The sequence below is a fragment of the Grammomys surdaster genome, unplaced genomic scaffold (assembly GCF_004785775.1).
Source record: "Grammomys surdaster isolate TR1022 unplaced genomic scaffold, NIH_TR_1.0 242, whole genome shotgun sequence".
Classification (NCBI taxonomy): Eukaryota; Metazoa; Chordata; class Mammalia; order Rodentia; family Muridae; genus Grammomys; species Grammomys surdaster.
The window spans coordinates 253,671-278,394 of NW_021604687.1; the positions used below are offsets into that span (position 1 = coordinate 253,671).

At 40.2% G+C, this 24,724-nt stretch overlaps 1 protein-coding gene across 1 annotated transcript in view; it reads right to left on the reverse strand.

Annotated features, from left to right (window-relative positions):
• Positions 1-24,724, reverse strand: part of Il16 (interleukin 16) — a 130,381-nt gene that overhangs the window by 42,013 nt on the left and 63,644 nt on the right. Inside the window, exon 3 of the mRNA XM_028774636.1 lies at positions 7,406-7,514. Within this exon, the coding sequence (XP_028630469.1) occupies positions 7,406-7,514 (109 nt within the window). The remainder of the gene's footprint in view (positions 1-7,405; positions 7,515-24,724) is intronic.

The window sequence follows — 24,724 nt, forward strand, 5'->3', positions numbered from 1 at the left end:
CTTTCTTTCTTTCTTTCCTTCTCTCTCTCTCTCTTTCTTTCTTTCTTTCTTTCTTTCCTTCTCTCTTTCTTTCTTTCTTTCTTTCTTTCTTTCTTTCTTTCTTTCTTTCTTTCTTTCTCAGCGTGTCACCTGGAAGAACTGGTCACAGAGAGATGGAAGGCCTATTAACCTCTCTAGCTGACTTGCCTGACTGGCAAGCACACTCATGAAGAATGTTCTCGGAGAGACAAACAGGTCCCATCTTGGTTTATCCTTGAAAACCCAGGGAAGAGCCAGCCTCCTAATCTCCCCCACAGCACTGACAGCCCTGGTAGTCCTGATATTCAGGCCCCACAGGTCCATGTAGGCCTGTAGGTCTCTAGCTGATGGTACTGTTTGGGGAGGGATAGGAGCTGTGGTCTTATTGGTGGAAGTTTGTCACTAGAGGCAGATTTGAAAGTTTAAAATCTCTCATTTCTAGTTCTCACTCTGCTCTTTGCCTGTAGCTCAAGATGTGAGCTTCCAGGAGCCTGCATGCGCCAACATGACTGTTTTCTGTCTCTTCCAGCCATTCTCAATTCTAGCCTTTTGGAACCATAATCCAAAAAAGCCCACCAACCAATTGGCCAACCACCATCACCATCACAACTACCAACAAAAACTCTCCTTCTTTAAGTAGCCTTGGTCATGGTGTTTTATCCGTAATAGGAAAGGTGTCAGGGGCAGCCTTGCTTATACACTGAAGGCCTAAAATCAGCCATAGGCCTAAAATCAGCAATAGGCCTGACATACATGCCTGCTAGCACCAAGTCTTGGGTATCTGTGGAAAAACACTGAAACAGATAGCTGGGAGTTATTGTAAACAGACAGCTTTGGTAGAAGGCTGCCAAGCCTGGCTACTCATAGGCCTTGTAGATAGGTAACCTTGGTGGATAGTACCAACTTAGATAAAGACAAGTGAATCATAGGCAGAGTCATTGTGGTCTGTCCCCTGAACCTTCACTCAGCTGACACTCTGTTCTGGAAGATATCTGTACTCCCCCTGAACACCTATGCTTCTGCATCATCCCCTTCCCCACATCCTGCCTTTTTGTGTATATAACCTGTGTGTGCAAAAGTAAAAATTATGATCTGATCAGATTATAGACAGGTCGTCACTTCCTTGTGTCTTTGCCTGCTTCCCCCACTCTCTTTCAGATGACCTCCCCAGACCCCTGTTTAATGCCCTGCTGGACAGGACATTTTGGCACCCAGCGTTGTGAGGCTTGAAGAGGAGACATTCTGCCCCCCAGCATTCAAGAGCTCAAGGAGATCACAAAAGAGGGTACACCAACTCCCCCAAAGAAGGTAGGCCTACCAGGTTTTTGGGAGCATTGAGGGTGGCTGCCTGGAGTGCAAGGAGGCACTCCCTGGGAGCACTTTGGGGTATAGTGACTCCCCCAAAGGAGCACCCAAGTGAGACGTTTCCACCCCCCACCCCACTACCCCTAGTTGCTTGAGAGCACTCCCAGTTAGAAGGATACCACAGTCCACCCAACTGTGGGACAATCCTTGGGAGGATCTGAGTGGTGTCGGCCTTGTGGTGAAAAAACCCCCCCCCCCCCCGCCCAGGCATATTTAGGGTTAAGAAAAATGAATTAGGGTTAAGAAAAGGAGTTAGAATTAAGAAAAGGAGTTAGGATTAAGAAAAAGAGTTAAGATTAAGGAAAGGAGTTAGGAGTAAGATAAGGAATTAGGGTTAAGAAAAGGAATTAGGGTTAAGAAAAGGCATGGAACAAACATTTTCTAAGCAGTCACTCTTTGTGACATGGCTCCAGGAGCCTGTCTTCAGAAAACCGGGAACTAGGGTTAAAAAAAAAATCTTTAAAAATTCTTTACTTTTATTAGTGTTGTTCTCCCAAGAGAGGACTATTGATAAAAACTGTTATGCCTCCTAAGGAGGAGATAAGAAGTTAAACCTTTAAAGTAAGAGAGTGAAGGGGCAAAAGTGAAAGGAGTTGCCCACTCTCTGGTGTGTTAGCAAAAGAAAAACAAGAAGTTTATTACAGAGCCCTCCTGGGAAGCAAGGGATGATTGGGGGATGCCCTAGTCTCTCTGGCTCTCTCTAGGAGAGATTCTCAGTGCTGCTTTCTGTTTATTGTTTGTCACTGGTGCACCAATTAGTCCTTGTGTGTTGTCTGTCTTTGTCTCGTTGTTTAAATGATTGTTGTGGTCTATGTTTCATGTTTAAAAGAAAAACTGGTTAAAACTGCTTGCTCGATTTAGTTTAAAACTTGCTTGGGAGGCAGTCTCAATTTACACAGCAAAAACTGATAATTTACCCTGCTCTGCTGCTGGGAGAAGGGCACCAGCAGAAAGAACCTTGGGAAGAGTTAACTGTTTTCATAAGCGGCTCTTGGAAGGAGGCCAGCAGGTTTTTTGGTTCTTCCTGGTTAGATAAGTGAAAGGTTGCTTTTCTCTTATAATTACAGCTAAAAAGGTAAGAAAAATTTGTTTAGATGTGCATTTATTTTTATTTTTCTTTGGTATTAAAAAATATAAATATGTTCTATATGTCCTGGTTATGTATTATTGGGTATGATTACAAGTTTATAACTTTGATAACAAAAAGCTGAATTAAAACTGGTAATTCAGAGTTAGAGTCATTCAAAAACCAGATATATAAAAGAGATCTCAGTAAGAGATTTATCTGGGATCAAACAAACCCTGATGAACACCTTCCTTTTGTTACACAATTGGCTTACTAATTGATCCCTCTAAAAGACCTTTAATACAAGCCTTTGCTCTCATACGATAAGCTTTAAAAATCTTAGAGAATACTTGTTGCTCTAAAAACATCCAAAGACAATATTTTTTTAAAAATTTGAGACATCAGCTATATTCCTAAATAAATTGTGATGCAGAAAATTCAAATAAGAAAAGATGGTTTACTTATTTTAAATTATTTTCAAAAGTTTCTAGGAGATGCTAATTGGCTAAGACCTTATTATAAACTCTCAACAAAAAAAGTTTAAGCCTCTGTTTAATGTTCTCAAGAGAGATACAAACCCTAATTTCTTTCTACAATTGACTGAGAAAAGAAAAATAAACTTACAGAAAATAGAAAAAGCTGTTATTAATAGATATATTATATAGGTTAATTAGTTGTTAGCTTTTTTATAACAGTCCTTTGGTTAAAAAAAAGATTATTAATATAGATTTATATTTCTTTATTTCCAAAAGAAGTTTTAACATCCTGTTTTAAAACTGTTGCTGTGTTAATACAAAATTATAGGTCAAGATCACAAAGGTATCTTAAGAAAGAACTTAATGAAATACTCCTTATTCCAAACAATAATATAATTGGTTTTTAAAGAATACTGAATATTTGAAAGAATAAAGAATATTTGGCCCAATACATGATCAATTTACTACAGTTTTCCCCTATATATCCCTTTATATTCCTTATGAATTTATATATATATATATATATATATATCCCACAAAAGGTGTGTTTACTGTATTAATAGCTCATTTAATGAAAAGACAATATATATAATTAGATTACATGTTTATTCTCTTGAGTTCCCCTGCTTCAGTACAAATAATTGAACTACATGCTGTAGCCACTATTTAAAATGCAAAAATTAAGCTTTCAATTGGTATACTCATAGCCAGTATATGGCTTATGGTTTATAATTGCTTAAAATTGTTCCTTTTTAGATATTGCTAATTTTCAATTTTTAAAAATACAGCTCAATTTAAGAAACATGTATTTTCCCTTAATTTTATAAGACATTTAAGAGCTCATACTGGATTGCCTGGACCCCAGGAAAATGCCATAACAAATTTGTATATCAGATAGGTTACAGACCTTACAAAAACAATTGGCCATGCAATTTTGCTCTTTACATTGGGGTTACTATATGATAGAAGTTTGTCTATCTAGATTGCTGTGTCACTGTAGCTGATCTACCTTTTGTGATCCCTCAGGCCAGAAACTGCAGTTTTTTGATACTTATCACCTCATTCTAAAAACAGCCAAAGATTAGGTAAACAGCTTTTGTTTGGTCTAGGAAAAAACTCCTGGGCTCTGACTTATGCCTGCTAGTCTGAGGCCACTTAAAAAAGTTATTGTGGAGTTTATTATTAGAAGTAGGGGGTTTTCTGTGAAAGCTATCTAAGAAAAAAGTACAAAGAAAACTTCTATTTTATTTGAGAAAGGGAAAAAGGTTCTATTTTATATACTATCCTAAGTGGGAAAAAGACAAAGAGTTCTGCTTTATCTCTCCAATATATTTGTCCTCTTATCCTTTTGTCCTCAATATTCACATATTTTGTAAAATATGTGATCTCACGTTACAAAGTTTGTTACAAGTTTATACCAAAAATTAAATTGAAATAAAGGTTTATAATGAAGAATGCTTATATGCATATTTGTTGGAAGTGATTGTGTGGCTAAACATCTATTACCTGTGTGGCTCCACAGGTTCACTGAGGTCTTAGAACTATAACTGGGTTATCAGTAAAGATTTGTGTAGATGAGCCCAGGAAATATTTTATTTTCCATCCTAACACCTATGGTAAATTGTTGGTTCTTTTTTTTTTTATTTATTGATCTTTGACAAATTGTTTTATAACCTTTGGAATGTGCTCTGAGTGGAAAAGTCTGTTTTTATCTAAAAACACTTAACTGGTGTTATTTGAGAGACTGACAAAATTCCTATTAATGTTTTGACTATCAGAAAAAGACTTAGTAACAGTCTCGTTATAAAAGAGCTTAATAATCATAGATATAATTTTAAAAATTTTTATAAGATCATCATTAAGATTTAAAAAGTCGTCTGTTATATAACATCACCACAAGATAGCACATCTTTGTGGATCTACAGAGACCTGCTCCAAAGTGGTGTGCTGCTACTTAGTGATTATTACATATGTTTAATAATAATAGCTTGAGACAACAATTTGATATTTTTAGAGAATGTATAAGTCAAATTATAAAAATTTGTTTTTAGTGTCCTCAATTTTTTCATAATAGTGTTAATACTTGAGGACTTATATCTAATCAATTATGTTAGGTAGATGTTACTCATTTCTGATTTTAAAAAAAATTGAAATATGCATATGTGATTTGACACCTTTTCAGACTTTCTACTTACAATTACTTTAACAGGAGAAACAATCAAAAGTACAATTAGTTATCCCCTATGTTATCTTTTTATACTTGGTGTTCCATATCATATTAAAATAAACGAAACTGACTGTTGCAGTCATACATTTGAGACGTTTTGTTGACAATTTGGTATTACCCATGTTACTGAAATTCCTTGTAATCCTCAAGGACAAGGTATTGTAAAACAGATATTGTGGAACTTTGAAATAGTGTCTTCATGACTCCCTGAGTGTGGGAGAAGCGGCTGCTGGCGCTTCTGCCCTGGTTTTACTAAGAACTCTAAAAAATTGGCTTTTAAAAACAAAAGAGGGGGAGCACACCCCAAGAAGAAGTCTCCCATAAATACTCTCCATCATGCCTTGTTTGTTCTCAGTTTTCTAAATCTGAAAGCTCATGGCAAACCTGCTGCTGACTGCCTCTGACATGCTGAGACCAATAAAAACTATGCAACAGTTATGTGGAAGGACCCTCTTACTTTTAAATGGAATGGCCTGGACCCAGTTCTCATATGGGGCCGAGGATAGATATGCCTGTTTGATACCACAGAAGGCACAGCTAAATGGCAGCCAAAAAGCTAATGAAATAAATAGATACCCCACAAAGACAGGCCCAGTTATAAATAAGCTGAATAACAATTGACATCCAGGGAAGAAAAATCTCCCTGAGATTTCCCTTCTTTTTCCTTTCCAGGTAAAAATGAATCACCCGTGGTGTTTGCTGTTGGAAGATCTAATCCCGATGCTGGCCTCCAGACTTACACTACTCAGACCTTCGATGAGCCATTGACAAGGACATCAAACAGCTAGAGACTGACATCACTAATCTGAAGAAATCCCTTGTTTTGCTGTCTGAAATGATCTTCAAAAATTGCAAAGGACTTTATCAGACTTGATTTACCCTTTTACAATAGAAAAGACTGTGTATAGCTCTAGACTGTGTACAGCCCTTAAAGAAGAATGTTGCTTTTTACATAGACAAGACAGGGATGGTTAAAGAGAACATGAAAAAGGTCAGAGAAGGCCTTGAGAAAAGACAGAGACAGAAAGAAAGATGAGAGCTGGTACAAGAGTTGATTTTCAGCCTCTCCATGATTGTCAACCTTATTTTACATTTTAAGACCATTAATTGGGTTATTTTTGCTTATTTCTTTTGGTCCCTGGGCCTTAAATAGGCTTACTAAATTTGTGAAACAACAGATAGATAATTTGATAGCAAAACCTATTCAGATACATTATCATAAGTTAGCTATGGAGAACCATGAGACTCAAGACGAGGTTGTTACTCTATCCAGGATGTTCCCAAAACCCATCTCCACTCAACCTAAAAGAGGGGACTCCTGCCTCTAGACCAAGCAGAGAGGGGCCACCCAGAACCCACTCTGACTGCCGATCTAAATTCTTGCTTAGGCTTCGAGGCTAAGCACTGCAAGAGAATATAAAATTTAAAATATTTCTCTGGGTTCCCTGAGGGACAAGCCTGACTGCATAGGGGTTGATGTCAAAAGTATCCCCTCTCTAGGAAAAAGACATCGGGACGGGTATGGCCCTCATGCCTCACTAGACAATGACAGGGGGACCGGAGCCATTACAAGGTCCCCTTTAATTACTGGAGGTCAGGCCTTTATCCCCGCCTTCACAAGATTAGAATTGCCACGGTCCTTCTATATTTGGAGAGAGGAGGAATTGTCAGGGGCAGCCCTGCTTATACACTGAAGGCCTAAAATCAGTCATAGGCCTAAAATCAGCAATAGGCCTGACATACATGCCTGTTAGCACCAAGTCTTGAGGCTCTGTGGAAAAACACTGAAACAGATAGCTGGGAGTTATTGTAAACAGGCAGCTTTGGTGGAAGGCTGCCAAGCCTAGTCATAAGGCCTTGTAGATGGGTAACCTTGGTGGACAGTACCAACTTAGATAAAGACAAGTGAATCATAGGTGGAGTCATAGTGGTCTGTCCCCTGAACCTTCACCCAGCTGACACTCTGTTCTGGAAGATATCTGTACTTCCCCTGAACACCTACGCTCCTGCATCATCCCCTTCCCCACAACCTGCCTTTTTGTGTATATAACTTGTGTGTGCAAAAGTAAAAGTTATGATCTGATCAGATTATAGACAGGTCGTCACTTCCTTGTGTCTTTGCCTGCTCCCTCCTCCCCCCTCCCCACTCTCTTTCAGGTGACCTCCCCAGACCCCTGTTTAATGCCCTGCTGGACAGGACAGAAAGGAACTAACATAGCCCTGTTCCTGTAGATATTTTGGGAAGATACTTACTGGTGGAGTTGCTGCGTGTCCTTTGGTGGCAGGCTTTAGGGAACAGGAAGTTGCTACTTTGTGCTTCTGGTTTTCCAGTCTTTTCTTTAGAGAGAGTTGTAGAAGATTCCTGTGAAAACAGTTCTCATCTTTTTATGCAGCAAGTTAGAACTGACAAAAATGCTTAGCATAATGGACTGTTACCATGGACCAGAGAAATACTTGTTGATTTGCCTGAATCTCTACTAAAAAAAAAAGCAGGCACTTTGAGAACTGGATTTAGGACTACTCACAACCATTTATTCCTAGATACACATTCATTAAATTAAAAGGTAATTAACAATAGAAATTACATAAATATTAATAAATGCAGTAAATGTTGTATGCATATGTCAGGTTCTTCATTAGACACGGGGCATTCGGTGGTGATTAAGACAGATAAGGAGGTGACCTTGGATCACTGGCATTTTAGTAAACAGAGGGTAACTTTCACATTAGTAAGCAAATGTGAAAGATGACTACTGACAAAGGCAGAGTTCTGATGTGGCTTACAGAGTGGTGTGAAGCGGAGCCTCGAGACCTGAGCTAGACAAAACGAGGTGCTACATTGTCCTTAGATTCTACCATAGACCCTCACAAAATCATTGCTGAACAAATACTACAGAGCTTTAAAATATTGAAATATCCATACATTCTTCTGATTTCAGAGATCTGTCTGCCTTTGTTTAAACACAGGTGGTAAGCAAGGTGGATAGAACCCTGCCATGAAATTACCATTTTAACTACTCCTGGGCCTGGACCGGCTGTGTCACTCACAGGGTGACCTTGAACTCAGGAATAGGCCTGGGTTTTAATTCCCTGCCTTTGCAACCTTCTCCCAAGCTGCCTTATGTATAGCTGCCTTTGTTTTTTAGATTCATGAAGAAGCCCCTCATATAATTCATATTGCATCCTTATTTTTTTCATGGATGAGAAATTATATATTTTTAAACTTCTATATTTAGAGATTCTTTCCATGGCCTTAAGGACTGTCCTAAAGATCCCAATGTTTACCTTTTTGCTGAGACATAGCCACATCCTAACCTACTGGATCCTGCTGTTTCTAACCCTCTTGGAGTCTTTAATATTAATGGGGAGGACGTTGTTCTGAAGGAAACAGTCCTCCACTGCTAGTGGGTCAGGGAATGTATGAACATTATTATACAAACAAGATTTACTTATAGCTATAGCTGCCATCAACATTCCTGGAGGCTCACACCAGTCCCCTTCTCAGGGGGAGAAATCACATCACTCTGTCAGCATCAGGGAGGGCCCCACTTAGCTTAGCAAAGTAAACTGTAGCACTTTACAGAAAAGAATGCAAATATATCTCTATTCTTCACCTTCCATAAAACCCATATACAAGTGGACTAAAGGCTTAAAATAAAACCAGACACAGTGAACCTGACAGAAGAGTAAGGGGAGAACGTCCCTGAATTGTCCCTGAACTGTCACAGGAGGAGACAGCCTTCTGAACAGAACAGAAGTGCAGGCACTAAGATCAACAATTCATACACTGGATCTCATGAAACAGTGATGTTTCTGTAGGCTAAAAGTTCAGGCCATTGGACAAAGAGGCAGTCAAAGGAAAGAGAAAAGTATTTTTACAACATCCACATCTGATAAATTTGTAATATACAAAAATACATAAAAACCTCAGGAAACTAGATGCTCTCAGTTAAAAAACAGGGTGCTGAGTTAAACATAGAGGTGGGAAAATTGCCGGGAGCCAAACCCAGGAAATTCCCCGCTATTCTAAAAAGCCTAGTCAGTACAAGTTTAAGAAAGGATGTTCGGAAGTCTCAGGTCTCAGGAACTTAAAAGAACGTCTGACATTTCCTGGGAACCGGTTATGACAGTGGGACAGTCTTGGGCAATAAGGATATGACAGTGTGATGGTCTTAGTGGGACAGCCCTAAGCAATGACCCTCACCTAAACTTCCCACTTTGCTATGTCTTTATAACCTGCCCCCCGAAATTAAAGTTTCAGAGCTTTGATGAGAATCTCAGACTTGCTCTACATCTTTGTGTCTCTTGTCCCTTTATTCTTTTATCCCCTTCCCTAGGGTCTCGTTGAATCCCCATAGTCCGGGGCAGGTAAATGATAGATGAAAAAGACCATGTAGTAAATTTGGATGGATTACAAAAGGAAGGGCAGCTGTGAGCAGTGCAGCCCATAACCTAGGCTCCTGGGTGATTTTGCCAAGCGTAGAATATGATGGGTAGGGACTGAGGAAATCTGGAGAGGCTGACAGGCTGGCCACCTTTGATTTGTAAAGTAGGGGCTTCAAGCATTTGTGCCAGGGTTTGAGGCTTAGCAATAGGGAAGCATAAGCATAAGCTTAAATGATTTAATTATAATCTCAAAAATTACTTTAAAGCCGGGCAGTGGTGGCGCATGCCTTTAATCCCAGCACTTGGGAGGCAGAGGCAGGCAGATTTCTGAGTTTGAGGCCAGCCTGGTCTACTGAGTGAGTTCCAGGACAGCAAGGACTACACAGAGAAACCCTGTCTCAAAAAACAAACAAACAAACAAAAAAAAGAAATGTTAAAAAATTACTTTGAAAAGTTGAAATAGGCTTTATAGTCAAAAATTATCCAGGTATTAGGCATATCTACTAAAGCACACCAGGTATCACATACACCTTTTCTCTCTGGATGTACATTATAAAATTCTCATCTTACCATTCCTATTAGGCACAGATACACTAATTTGCCAAGATCTTCTGTGTTGGTTGAATTTGTGTAACTAGAGATATGTAGATTCTAAAAATTCCTTCATTTCCTTATCTAGATCCTTGATTGCCTTGTTCTGTGAATCGGCTATGTTTTCCACTTTTATTGATCATGTAACATTGATAACATAGGTACCCACTGATAATGGAAAATATTGTCAAAGCAAGAAAGCTCTCCTTCCTTCCTCCCCTTCCTTTGTTCTGATCACACAAACCTCTAAGCAGGATACACCAGCTTACACCCTCTTTATTTATATTTTTCCTTTTATTCAAATATTATACAAAGTTAGTTGGAGTTTGGAAGGTTCCAACTCCTAAGTTTATATTGCCCTTGCTGCCAATGCTTTGAGATCACCCAACCCACACAAAGCTCAGCCCCTTTGATCACTGGCTAGCTATAGTCAGAAGTAAAGCCTGAATTGCCCAGGAGTGTGTTAAGATCAAGTTCTTTGCAGCTGTGCTGGCATCTATAGTGTCACAGAGACTGCAAGATTTCTGCCCAAATACTTCTGGCTTTCAGAGTCTCTGTTGAGAATTTTGTGTATTTCTGATAGGTCTGTCTTTACATGTCACTTGGCCTTTTTTCCTTGCAGCTTTTAATATTTTTAATTTTATTTTCCCTTTGTTCTCTATACTTAGTGTTTTGATTATTATATGGTGAGAAATTTTTCTTTTCTGGTTGAATTTATTTCATGTTCTAACCTATATATCTAGGCATTTCTTTATGTAAGTTAGATTTTTCTTCTATACTGTTGAAAATATTTTTGGATCTTTGAGTTGGGAATCTTCTTCCTGTATTCACATTGGTCTTAGAGTTTTTAATTTCATGCTGTACCAGATTTCCTGGATCTTTTGTGTCAAGAACTTTTTGCATTTAACATTTGCTTTGACAGATGTACAAGTATGTAACTGTAATAAAAATTACAAAAAATGGTATAAAGTAATAAGATTATTCTATTTGTTTTCCATTACACAAATCAGTAATGCATATATTTTAAGAAATCACAAAATAATAACAAACTAAATTATTATCGATGACAGTGGACTGAACCTCTGAACCTGTAAGAATTGCCTTTGTCATGCTGTCTGATCACAGTAGTAAAATGCTAAGACAAGAAGCAATAATTAAAGGCACATGCGTGCTCGCACGCACACACACAGAACCAACCACACAAGCAAACAAACAAACAAACAAACAAACAAAAACCCGAAAACCAGAAACCACAAAAATCCATTTGAAAAGACAGATCTACAGTCACCACGATAGTATCACCCTACATTTTATACACCCTACATTTTATCACCCTACATTTTATATGAAAGGAGTTCAAGCAGACTCACCATATAATGGAGGAGACAATGCTGCAATAAGACATCTTATGTTACCAAGTAAGATGTCTGTCATCTTGAGAGTGAGGAATGGATTACATCATGTTGAGTTATTTGTCATAGAGGGTTTTGGTTTTTTTTTTTTTTTGATTCTCACAACCTCACAGACTATTGCCAAGTTATTGGTTACTTCCATAACTTGATAGTAGGACCCTGTTCCTGAAGACCTCATTTACTTATGTCCTTGAACACTAATACATTAGGCTGGTACCCTGCCCCACACCCTAGGGAAGGGGACGAAAGAATGAAGGGACAAGAGACACGAAGAATGTGAGCAAATTTGGGTTCTGATCAAGCTCTGAAACTTTAATCTCCGAGGCAGGTTATAAAGACACAGCAAAGCGGTAAGTTTAGGCAGGGGTCATTGCTTAGGGCTATCCCACTATATTCTTATTGTCTAAGATCATCCCACTGTCATATCCTTATTGTCCTAGACCATCCCACTGTCGTAACTAGCTCCCAGGAAGTACCAGACTTACTTTAAATTCCTGGGACCTAAGACCCACGAACTTTAACCTTAACCTTAACCACAAACCTTAACCTTGTATTGACTAGGTTTCCCAGAACAGCAGGTAATTTGGGAAATTAAGCAGGGGTTTGGCTCCCAGCAGTACCCAACTGGAAGCTCCACTGCTACTGCAAGCACTGATGGTCCTGGAAGGTACTTTGCATGCTTTTGGAGAAGAGTCTTTATGGATATTGCCTGTCTACAAACTCTGTGACCCACAGCTAAAATATACCTGCAAGATATAGTGGGGCAATAGCAGCACAAATGTTATGAGAGTAACCAACCACTGTAATACAAATAGGGTTAAGGTTCTCTACATGAAATCAAGCATATACCAGACACTGCTGAAGTGGCCAAGAACCTGAAATTAATAGGTCCTTGGCCTAGAGGTAAACCTACTACTATTTTTTGACAAAGAAACAGCAATACAATGATTTTTTGTTTGTTTGTTTGTCTTTGTTTTTCGAGACAGCTTCTCTGTATAGCCCTGGCTGTCCTGGATCTCACTCTGTAGACCAGGCTAGTCTCTAACTCAGAAATCTGCCTGCTTCTGTCTCCCAAGTGCTGGAATTAAAGGTGTGTGCCACCACCGCCTGGCTTTTTTTTTTAATGATTTATTTATTTATTTTTATGTATATGAGCACACCATTGCTCTCTTCAGACACACCAGAAGAGGGTATCAGACCCCATTACAGATGCTTGTGAGCCACCATGTGGTTGCTGGGATTTGAACTTAGGACCTCTGGAAGAGAAGTCGGTGCTCTTAACCACTGAGCCATCTGTCCAGCCCAATACAATGCTTTCTAATGGCATATTGCTTTCCCTATAGACTAGGATATTATGGTTCAATCTGCTTATGGTTGTATAGTTACTGTTACTTTTTTATTACTGATTGCCCAGATTGACTTTTAATCCCTAATTAACATTTTCCACGCTGTATAACTTTTTCAGGGTGTATCACAGTCGCGCCTAGAAGTAGCCAATTGGTGCGACACAGTCCAATGTACTGTCTGGTTTTTCCAGTCAGATTGCCATATCTTCTCTGAAACTTGACTCAGGAACCTGATGCTTACTCTTGACAGCCAGAGGAGCTGGCTTTCTGATCTTGCCGAGGTTGATCTGGGCCTCCAGCTTGTGCTCTGGGAATGCAGACACTCCAGTGCTCACTAAGTAAGGGCCTTGGCACATTGCCTGTCCATGCCTGCATCCTTCCATGGGTCCCAGCATTTCAGCACCTTCCTACCACAGCTGTCCCTTCAGGGCTGTGTCCTCCAAGTTGAGCTACAGGGGAAAACACCAGGTCCCAGCACTCAGAGAGTCTTGGAGACACAGGGACACTCCTGTGACTACTAGGCTAGTGAGAGTGTTTGGGTGAGCTCAGTAAGGGCTCAGGGTCCTGTCAGGTGAAAAGTATCTGCAAATTACCTAACAAATACAACAAACAAATACCTAACAAACAAATAAAAAACCTTGTTCCCTAAAGGCTTTATTTAATTGGCAATATTATGGGTACCCATACATGTAGAATAGACTGTTCAGTCCACTTCCTGTTTAGTACTATTCTGTGAAATTATCCACCTGGGCTCCAGTAGGAACCAAGGGAATGCCTGCTGGATGCTGTGTGCAGAGCACAGACAAGAAGGAAGTCCTGACTCAGTGAGCACAGGGTCCCTGCCCACAAAGGGGAGGAGCTGGACGTTAATCATAGGTGAGCTGGAGTGGTAGGTCCTGCCAAGGGCCGGCCCGGAAGAGAAACGTGTACGCTCCTGGAATTCAGAAACAATTGCTATAAAAATACACATCTCTGCAGATCTCGAAAAGGTGTACATCCAACGGGAAGCCTGTGTCAGGAATCACTAAGCTGAGTTCCTTTAACACCCTCTAACCCTAAGGGAGGAGCACATGTCACTCAAGAGCAACTGGCCAATCAGGACCGCGAGAAGTACCTGCCAATCAGAAGATAAGGGAGGGTTTTTCCGGGATTCGTGCTTCAGGTTCCCTGCAGTGGGGCGGACTTCAGTGATTTTGGGCGCTGAGCTCTGACTGTTGCTGCTGGCTACTGTGAGGAAAGCTCAGACCGGCTCTGAAGTTGCTACATGGAGTGGATATGGTCACGTCCCACAATGGTAAGGAGCGGGAGCTGTTGAGGTGGGTCCTACCCAGGGCTGCGTGGGAACCAGAATTAGATGCAGCCACCTGTACATTCCCTCCCCCATGATATTAGTCACTTCTGGATCCAGCGGTGGTACCTGAGCAACTTCACTCTCTGCTGAATCTGCACAAAGCGTCTGAAGGAGGGGCTTGTGTATAGAAACTCCGTTGGCGGGATACCAATGCAGACAGGCTTAGTTTCTCTACAGGCTTTTTTCACATTTAACATTTTGGTTGCGATTCATTTCGAGTTAGTTTTGTCAAGGTTGTAAAAGGTATCTCATGTATTGGGTGACTGAAAGCATATCCTATCAATATTTCTCCATTTTTAAAAAGAAACACAAAAGGTGAGTTGATTTTAGAACAGCTGAATCTTTAGCCTTTTAGAAAAATGTTTGAGACAAGCTATCTTGTCGCCTAGATCCCAGTCTCATATTCCCCGGGGCAATGACCCTACTTTCCTTTTCATTAAACTTTCTAAATGCTTTAGTTACAGTGCTGTACCACAAGAGACCTTTAAAATTCTCAGTCATGTACTGAACTGTCCTATGCAGTGAAAAGGCAAGTGCTTGCATGTAGAGCCTGCCTTCTGCCTTCAGACCAGAACAGGAGGAACAGTTTACTGTGTACACTGTAGGGTGAAACCGTATACACAAGAGCTTGCTCACAGACTGACGTTTAAGGAGTCCCCTCAGGGGTCACCATTAGGAAGCAGAACCTGATGGAACAAAGTGAGTGATTTCATAATTCCCCAGCATTTATTGATTCATGCATGCAAATAAAAAGTGTCCTGATTGGTGGGTACACAACTTGGGGAGGTGCTGTTGAACCAGACTTTGTCGATCCAGTTAAGTCAGCTCAGAAATTTGAGTCAGGGGCTATTGGCTATAGCTGTGTGTATCATGTTACAGATTTCAGCAGCTAATATTGCACATGATGACAAGAATATACATTATCTTATTGATGCCATTTTCCCTAATGCCCTTCTTGAAAGTCACTATTGAAGGAAAGGGGACCAATGATGGGAGGGGATGTCTCAGCGGGCCCATGCCGAGGCATCTCTTCCCCCTGAGGGACCAGCCACACGAGGTATAGCATAGAATTGAGTTTATTCAGGGCCAGGGGTGAGAGAGAGAGAGAGAGAGAGAGAGAGAGAGAGAGAGAGAGAGAGAGAGACAGAGAGAGAGAGAGACAGACCACATGGAGAGAGGGGGAAGGGAAGGGGGAGGGGGCAGAGAAGAGCTGGGGGCCAAGAGAGTAAGGGGAACAAGAGAGAGAGGAGGGGGCAGGCACCCCCTTTTATAGTGGGCACGCCTACCTGGCTGTTGCCAGGTAACTGTGGGGAGGAGCATACCTAGCTGTTGCCAGGTAACTGTGGGGAGGAGCATACCTGGCTGTTGCCAGATAACTGTGGAAGTGGAGCTTAGACAGAATGCTAACAACTTATAGCCATGTATTGGTCCAATTTTATCTATCTTTTTAAGAAGTGAGTTGTCAGTAACACTTTTTAAATTTCCTATTCTTTGAGCATCACTGCTCTGTTCACCCATTTGTTTCTATTCTCCAATGTCTCTGGAGAATTCAGAATTTTATTCCTTTTTCTCTCAAGTGCTTTGATTACTTGTTTCTCTTTACAGGAATTTCTTCTGTACTCAGGCTTCCCTCTTGTTATGTAATATCTTTGAACACCTAATCCTGCCTCAGTGCTTAAAGAGAGTCTTGCAAATGCTTTCATAGTGAGTCCTGACTAGTCAGTGAGAAAAGAAGAGAGGGGAGAGGGAGAGGGAAAGTTAGAGGGAGATGGAGAGAGAGAAAGAGAGAAGTGAACGAATATCCTCCTACCTCCCTGACTTTCTTGGGGGAAAATATAAATATGATGAGACTTGTATAGGAATTAGGTTGACTGATCAACATTGAGGCTGGTGTAGTCACAGCAAAGAAAGGGAGGAAGAGGCATCAGGGAGAGAGCTTTCCTGCTTTCACTGTAGTTTGCATTATCAGTAGGTACAGATGTTATTAATGTTAAATGATCAATAAATGTCCAATCTGGAAAACTTAGGGGTCCATAGAACAAGGCAGTCAAGTATCTAGTTAAGGAATGAATTAATTAAAAAAAAATCTGTATTTACACAAGCTCAACCAACAGGGAAGGTCTTGACAAACTGGTGTGGCTGTGTCTAATAGGAATATTAGTATTCCAATTTTAAGCTGTACAACTGCCCTGTCCAGCAGGGCAGTGGACTAGGACTGGGGGACCACCTGAAAGAGAGAATGCAGGAAACAAGGGCATGCAAAGAACCATGGCTTATCTATAGTCTGATCAAACCACTATTTTAATTTTTTCACGCAGGGGTTATATACACATAGAGGCAGGATGTGGGAAGAGGGATGACGCAGGAGCATAGGTGTTCTCAGGGGGAGTACAGTTATCTTCCAGAACAGAGTGTTGGCTGGGTGAAGAAGCAGGGAACAGCTCACTATGTTTCATGTCTATGATTCATTTGTTCTTATCTAAGCTGGTACTTTCCCCCAAGGCTACCTATCCACAGGATTTATGATAACTTGTTCTCATCCAGGCTGGTAGTTTTCCACCAAGGCCACCCGTCCACAAGATCTACAGCTATCTGTTCTAGGAACAGTGCTTTCCCACAGAGACCAAGACTTTGTGTTAGTAGGCATGTACGGCTGACTTAGGCCTATGGCTGATTAGGCCTTCAGTGTATAAGCAAGGTTGCTCCCAACATACAACCAGAGAGAAAAGGTGTAAGTATCATCTGGTTTGGTTTAGTACATATGTCTAGTATTTGGAGTATTTTGTCCATAAAGTCTATTTTACCTTTTAAAAATAATTCTGGAAATTATAATTAAATCATTTAAGCTTACACTATCTTCCTTTTGCTAAATCTCAAACACTGGGATAAATAGCTGATGTCCCAATGTAACAGATCAGAGCAGGCCTGGCTCTCAGTTTCTCCCAGAATCCTTCAGTTCGTACTTGTTACAGTATATGACTGGCAAAACCATCCTGGAGCCCAGGGGTAGGGCTGTACATCTCCCATCTGCTCTGTACATCTGCTCTTCCTTATGCAATCCACCCAAATTTGTTACATGGTATCTTCATCTATCATTTACCCACAGCATTTCTTGTTCTGGCTTTCTACTCCTCTCCATCTTCTCTTCACATGGCTCAGGTTCATGTCCACTCTGGACTCTCTCAGATATCCTTTGCTCTAACTCCTCTCCCCTGTATCTACAATAAACTTTCTACTCCACCATATCCAGGAGCAGCCATGTCCCTTGCTTTTTATTTCTTTTTCCTTTCACCTCCTATTAACCACTCCTTGATTTCACATTCATGGCCAGTTCTTGCTTCAACTGTTGTTACTTCTTGAATTTGACTAAAGTTTGGCTGCTGGACAGCCAAAGATTTGAGGTAGAGATGGTGCACTGGACATTGAGTAAGTAATGAAATGTCAATGCAAAGGACCCTGCGCCTTGGATGATGAACAGTTAGTTGTCCCTAGAAAGTGAAAGATTCTGAGAAGATTAAAAATTTACAAGACTAGGGTTGTGTTTGCCCCTAGTGTGGAAGGGCAGATTAAGGAAGGCCTGTTCTTTCTGACTCGTGTGAGCTCTAGTCCTCCAGAAGGGAAGGTGAGGTTGGCTTATGTTCAGGCTATGAGGTCACACAAATGAGGGGTCCAGGCAGGTCTAGAAATTAGGAGCACCTGTGGAAGGTAGCTTGCAGGTTCTTTCCTGGATTGTCCTCTGATGCCATTCTAGGAAGCTGTGAGGGAGGCCTTAAGCTGTGCCATGTTGTGTGGAAAGAGGGGGTGTAAGGCAACAGGAAGAACAGGATAGCTAAGGTATCAATCCACTGGGACTGGGGTAGACTGTGAACCAGACTGTGGCTGTGTTGGTACATGTGATAGCCTGGGTAGAGGCCCTTGGCCTTTGAGCCTCCCTCAATTTGGATTCTGTGGAGAGGGGAAAGTGCTACATCTCTGGGCACAGGAAGCTGTGTTTCTTATGATATCACTGTCGATTGTGCATAACAGGCATTATATTTGTTGTGCAGTGGGAAGAGAGATTTGAAAATTGAAGATCTGGTTTCTAGTAGTTCCTAAGATTGCATCCCATGCTCAGTTTTGCATGATAAATGTTACTAAGAATTTGGAAACTGTTAGAAAGAAAGTGATGAGTTATCATCCCTCAGCTCCATTTACTTAAAATCCTTTTCCAGTTCCTGTACCACCAACCCCCATTGCATGTTTCATTGAAATTAAATTTCAGGGTGCAAAAGTAGTTTTAGTTGCAGAGGTTTTTCAGGTGTTCATGGTGCTTGACAGGAAGCAGACCTTAAAATGTTTTTCAGCATTGTTTTGTATGCGAGAGCTTCAGCCTTCTTGTCTACATTACAGGCTGAAATAGAAAACAACAGGAAGAAAGCATAGAATGTTGCTGAAGCATTCACTTTCAAAGGGTTTTCATAATGTTCTTGTAGTTGGCATGTGGAGAAGAAAAAGTAAATATCAAATGTTTTACAGCCAGAGTTCTTAGATCATTGAGAAGGAAATAGCTATTATAGTATACTGTAAAATCCAGAAAGTTGTTTCATTTAGATGGAATCTGAACTTTCTGCCCATGAGTCAGAGTGCATGAAAAAGTAAAAATGAGGGCTGGAGAGAGATGTTTCAGCAGTTAAGAGCACTGACTGCTCTTCCAGAGGTCCTGAGTTCAATTCCCAGCAACCACATGGTAACTCATAACCATCTGTAATGGGATCTGATGTCCTCTTCTGATGTGTCTGAAGACATATAATTGTACTCACATACATAAAATAAATTAATTAATTAAAAAATAGTAAAAATGAGGTTAAAAAGAGACTGAATTGTTTTTCTTTGAATTTAAATAATGTCAATAAATAATACTTGAACAAAAATGTAATAGCTTTAGATAAGTGACTCATCTCTTTCTTTTCTTTTGAGTAAATAACCAGAGTTACACTTTGATTTTTGTTGCGGAGAATGTGTTTAAGCACTTGAGATATTTACACAGCAGTTTCTTTATGTTTAATGCATTATATATACAGTATCAATAACCTATAACATGACATTTGTATTATTATTATTTGAATGGTTTTTCAAACAGTTTTTTTTAATAAGAAGCGAGATTTTTTTAAAAATTAAACATGCAATTTCCTTTTTACTTCCTAATGCAGTTTAGTGAAAAATAACACAAGAAAATGATTTGTGTTTGTTTTCTGTATTATATACATATATTTCACATTGCTGAGAGTAAAACTTCTGATTTCAGAAACCTAGACAGGGCCTAGGAATAGGCTTATTATGAATGCTTGTGTAATGGTCATCCTCTTCAGAAACAGAATGAGAACTGTATCTGTCAAAATCATGCTTTCCTTGTCTTCACTATTTTGCTTCTCTTTGTATTTTCATTTAAGAAATGTTGAATTAATTTCTTTATGGAAACTAGATTCTTCTCTAATACAGTATATCAGAACCAATTTCTCCTCTCTCCTCTCCTTCCAGTTGCCCCTCACCAATCTCTCCTATCTTCATCTCCCCAAGATCCCTTTCCCCTCTGTTTCCTCTTTAGAAAAGAGCAGGTTTCCAAGAGAGGAGATTCAAGCAGAACAAAGCAGACAGAAAAGACATGTTGTAAGTCCTCATTTTTAGGCTGGACCTGGCAAGCCACTAGGAAGAAAAGAGCATCAACATCAAGCATAGGAATCAGAGCCATACTTCCTCCCAGTGTTAGAGTTACCACAGATCCCCAAGGTAATTGCCATGACACATAAGCTGAGGACCTGTCTGAGATCCATGCAATCCCCCTTTTTGCCATGTAAGTCTCTGTGAGGTTCCTGAAAACCTGAGGAGTATAAGGATTGGATTCCCTCTGATGTACAGCTCCTCAAGTTAAACCAAATATTGGTTGTCCACTCAAAAAGTTCATTATTACTTTGTCTCAGCACATTTTGCAGGCAGGAGAGAGTGGGTGGAGGATGTTATAGCTTGTATTGTGTCCAGGATTTTCTTTCTGTGGCCTGTGGATTATCTTTTCTCCGCATAGAGACTAGAACATAGGGGTTTAGGCTCCAAGCCTGCACTCCCTTGATTTTTACATTTGTTGTGTTGTGTGGAACGTATCCAAAACAAGGTGGCCTTATGGTGAGGTTACAAAGAGCAAAATATTTTCCCCTAGAATCAGCATGAGTTGCTTAGCGACCAGTTTGGCTCACATCTCAAGGAAATGTTACCTGTTTCCACTACTGAGTGCTTGCTGGTTATAAAGATGGCCACATCAGACTATGACATCCACTAGTAGGTGTGGGGACTAGGGTCACTCTCAGAATTTCCTGAAAGTTGAAAGTGCACTAAGTTCCTACACTAACCCTAAATGCCCTCAAATTCCAGGTCTTTATGCCTGCACTGTACATTCCCCCTCCAGATGATCCCTACCTACCACTTCCCATTTACCTCAGTCTACCCACAGAGTCTATTTGCCCTTTTCAGAAAGATGCATGTGTTCCCTCTATGTGCTTTCTCCTAGCATAACCTCTCTGGGTCTACAGAGGGTAGCTTGATTAGGTTTACCTAAGAGCTGATATTCACTCATCAGGGAATATATACCATTCCCCATCATTCTAGGTCTGGGTTACCTCATTCGTGGTGATTTTAGTCTAGTTGCAATCATCAGCCTGTTGTCATGCATTCATGTCACGTTGTCATATTTTTAGCAGCTGTGTGATACTCTGTTGTGCAAATGAACCACATTTTGTTTATCCATTCTTCAGCTGTGGGACATTTAAGTTTTTCTTACCTTCGGACTAGTACAAGGAAAGCTTCCATGAACATTGTTGAGGATGTGTTGTTGTGGTTTTGTGCTGGGAGCCACCCAGCCCATAGAGGGTAGTGGCAGGGGCACAGAGTAGGACTCTGGTGATGGTTTTAAAGTCTGAGGGTCTCAGGGCTTTCTGGCTCTCTGATCTGTACTGAAATGCTGATGATAACTTCTAAAAAATCCTAAAAACTTCTTGCTCCTTCTGAGGGTAAGAGACTTAGGTGATAAACACCTGTAGCCTAACAGCAGAGGATTAGGCAATGTGGCCTTTGTTCTATCTCAGCAGGAACTGCTGGTCTCCAACTTTCACCTGCTAGTCAGAAGTCAGAGGAAGAAAAGGACAGTTAAAAAAGTAGTTATAACTAAGTAATAACTAAGTTATTACTAAGTTGTAAAAAGTTTCCTACCAAAGGTATCTAAAGGAAAAAGTAGAAGGATCCTATGTGGGAAAAAGGAAAAATTCTATTCTATCCATCTATTCTAACTCATCTCTGTGTCCTCAGTACTTACACATCTTTCAGAATATATGATCACATGTTACAAAGTTCATCACAAGTTCACACCAAAAATCAAATCATAAATTGAAGTAGAAGTTTACAACAGAAAATGTTTACATGCATATCCATTAGGAGTAATTATCTGACTAAACATTCATCACCTGTCACAGCTCCACAGGTTCACTGAAGGTTTAAAACTATAACAAGTTATTAGTGAAGTTTTGTATAGATAAACCCAGGCAATATTTTATCTTCTGTCCTCGCACCTATAATAAATCGTGAGTTCCCTTTTAATGACCTTAGGTTAATTGTGTTACAACCTTTTGGAATGTGCTCTGAGTAAGAGAAGGTCTGGTTACTATCTAAGATCAATTAACTGGTGACACTTTTTTGTTGTTGGTTTTTTTGAGACAGAGTTTCTCTGTGTAGCCCTGGCTGCACCACCACTGGCAGGCAAATCTTCGCATTTTTAAGAAAAAAAAAAATTTATGTTTGTTGTTTTCTAAAAATTGATGGGATGGGATCGTGGGATGGTGATTCCTGAGATACTCAAAAGGAAACCTGGAGTAAATGATTGCATTTGTATGTAAAATAAAAGACCGGACCTGTGTTCTGAAGGAGATGAGCTACCCAGAAAAACTTTTAGGAAGAAAAGAAGGAAGTGCATGGAGAACTGACACAAACACACACACACACACACACACACACACACACACACACAGATGGGGGAGGGGGGCAAGGGTGAGGGAAGGATGCAGACACACACACATATACAATCCGGAGAACTTGGACAGAGAGATCTCTTACACTAACAAAAACAAAAACAGGATATGGGCAGAGCGAACTCTTAGAATATCAAGAAGTGAGAACGTAGAGAGCTTTCATATAGAAAACGGAACACACACAGAAGCAGAATGGAAAGCTGTATCAATCAGAACACAGGTCATCAGCCTGAGTCCACAGTTTAACTTCTAGTCATTCTTTTTGCTGTTCCCAAGCCTCTCTTTTCTCAGAACCCCTCTTAGAGCCAAGGCTGTTCCCTGACACCTCTTGTTTAAGGTGCTGTGTTTTTCTCAGCGTGTCTAGGTGGATTTCTTAGCAAACACCAGGTGTCTATATGAGGTTGGAATTGTGTCTGAGTCTTCAACTCTATTCCATTGATCAACCTGTGTCTTTGTATATCAATACCATGCAGTTATTTTATTGTTCCTAATTGCTTTATCTTTTCAGGGTCTTAATTAATTGAAAACAAACAAACAAACAAACAAAAAACCAAATCAGTAACCCTCCCCTATACCTCCTATATCAAAATGACTTATAGACAAAGAAAAAAAATCAGAGAAAAAGTAATAGATAACAAGTAAAATGATATATGTAACAGTAACTTTAAAAAAGCAAGTGAAAGATTTGTGTGTTGAAGAGTTCCATTATTTCAAGAAATTTTAAGAGGTCTCTCTGTCCGTATTCTGCCGTGTGTGTGTGTGTGTGTGTGTGTGTGTGTGTGTGTGTGTGTGTGTAGGAACCCCATCTAAATTCCCCCCCCAAAAAAAAAGAGTTTATAAACCTTGAAATTACAAATTCCAGCTTTCAGGTAAAAAACCCAAGAAAGCTAATGCAATCTGGATCTATAAGCCTCTAAATTCTACCTCTCTTTATTTTCTGCTTTCTCCCTGGAGATCTCTGTCTATAATCTGCTTGCTTGCTAGTCTAAACAATCTGTCTGTCCATGTCCTGCTTTTTGTTATTTTAAGAGATCTCTCTGTCCATATTCTGCTTTGTGTGTGTGTGTGTGTGTGTGTGTGTGTGTGTGTGTATGACAGTCATCCAAGTAGTTCTCTCTTATTATCCAACATTTACTTCAGGTTTCCTTTTGAGTATCTGAGCATCCCTTGATCCAAGCCCTTTGATTCTTAAGAGATTGCAAGCATAGAGTTTGTCTTAACCTTGCAAAACAATTCGGAGACTCGGCTGCCTTTGTTAAGCACACAAGATAAGCTAGTAAGATAGGACCCTGCCATGAAATTACCATCTTAACTTCTCTTGTGCCTGTTCCTTCGGAGACCCAGGGTAACCTTGAAACCAGGAATAGGCCTTGCTTTTTATCTCCCTTCTTTTGTATCTTTCTTTCAAGCTGGCTCACAAGTAGCTCCCTTTGTTCCTTTAGATTCCTGAAGAAACCCCTCTTATAATTCATATTTCATTTTGATTTTTTACATAAATGAGAAATTATATATTTTTAAACTTCTGTATTTAGAGATTCTTTCCATAGCCTTAAAGACTGTCCTGAAGCTTCCAATGTTTACCCTTTTGTTGTGACATAACCACATCCTCAACTCCTGGACTCTTGCTGTTCTTAACCATCATAGAGTCATTAACTCTAAGGGGGGGGGGCATTCCTTTGAAAGAAAGAGTCCTCCACTGCTAGTGAGTCCAAAAAGAATGTCCAGTATTACACAAAGAAGCCTTACTTATGGCCAGTGCAGCCTTCAGCATTCTTGGAGACTGACACCAGTAGCCAGTGCTAGGGGCAGGAACCATGTAACTCTGTCCCCACCAGGGCCACACTTGGCTTAGCAAAGTGGTGCTTGTTAAAGTGTAGCTCTACATGGGAAAGAATCCAAATAAGTCTGTATTATTGACCCTACACAAAATGCATATCCAAGTGGATTAAAGGCTTAAAATAAAACCAGATACAGTGAACCTGACAGAAGAGTAAGGGGAGAACCTCCCTGAATTCACTGTCACAGGAAGAGGCAGCTTTCTGAACAGAACACTAATAGCAGGCACTAGGATCAACAATTCATACACTGGATCTCATGAAACAGTGATGTTTCTGTAAGATAAAAGTTCAGCCAACTGGACAAAGTGGCAGCCAAAGGAAAGAGAAAAGTATTTTTACAACATCCACATCTGATAGATTTGTCATATACAAAAATATACACACAGCACAGATACACATCACACTGCACACACATGCACACACACACAAAAGATAAAATGGGGAAGACAGTAAATTTTGTGTTATATATAAGTACATCACAAAAAATGTGGGGTGGGCATTACACCTTGCTTTCATCATTGAGCCTCACTCCCAGGCCAGGAACCTCTCTCTCTTCTCTCCTCTCCTCTTCTCTCCTCTCCTCTCCCCTCCCCTCCCCTC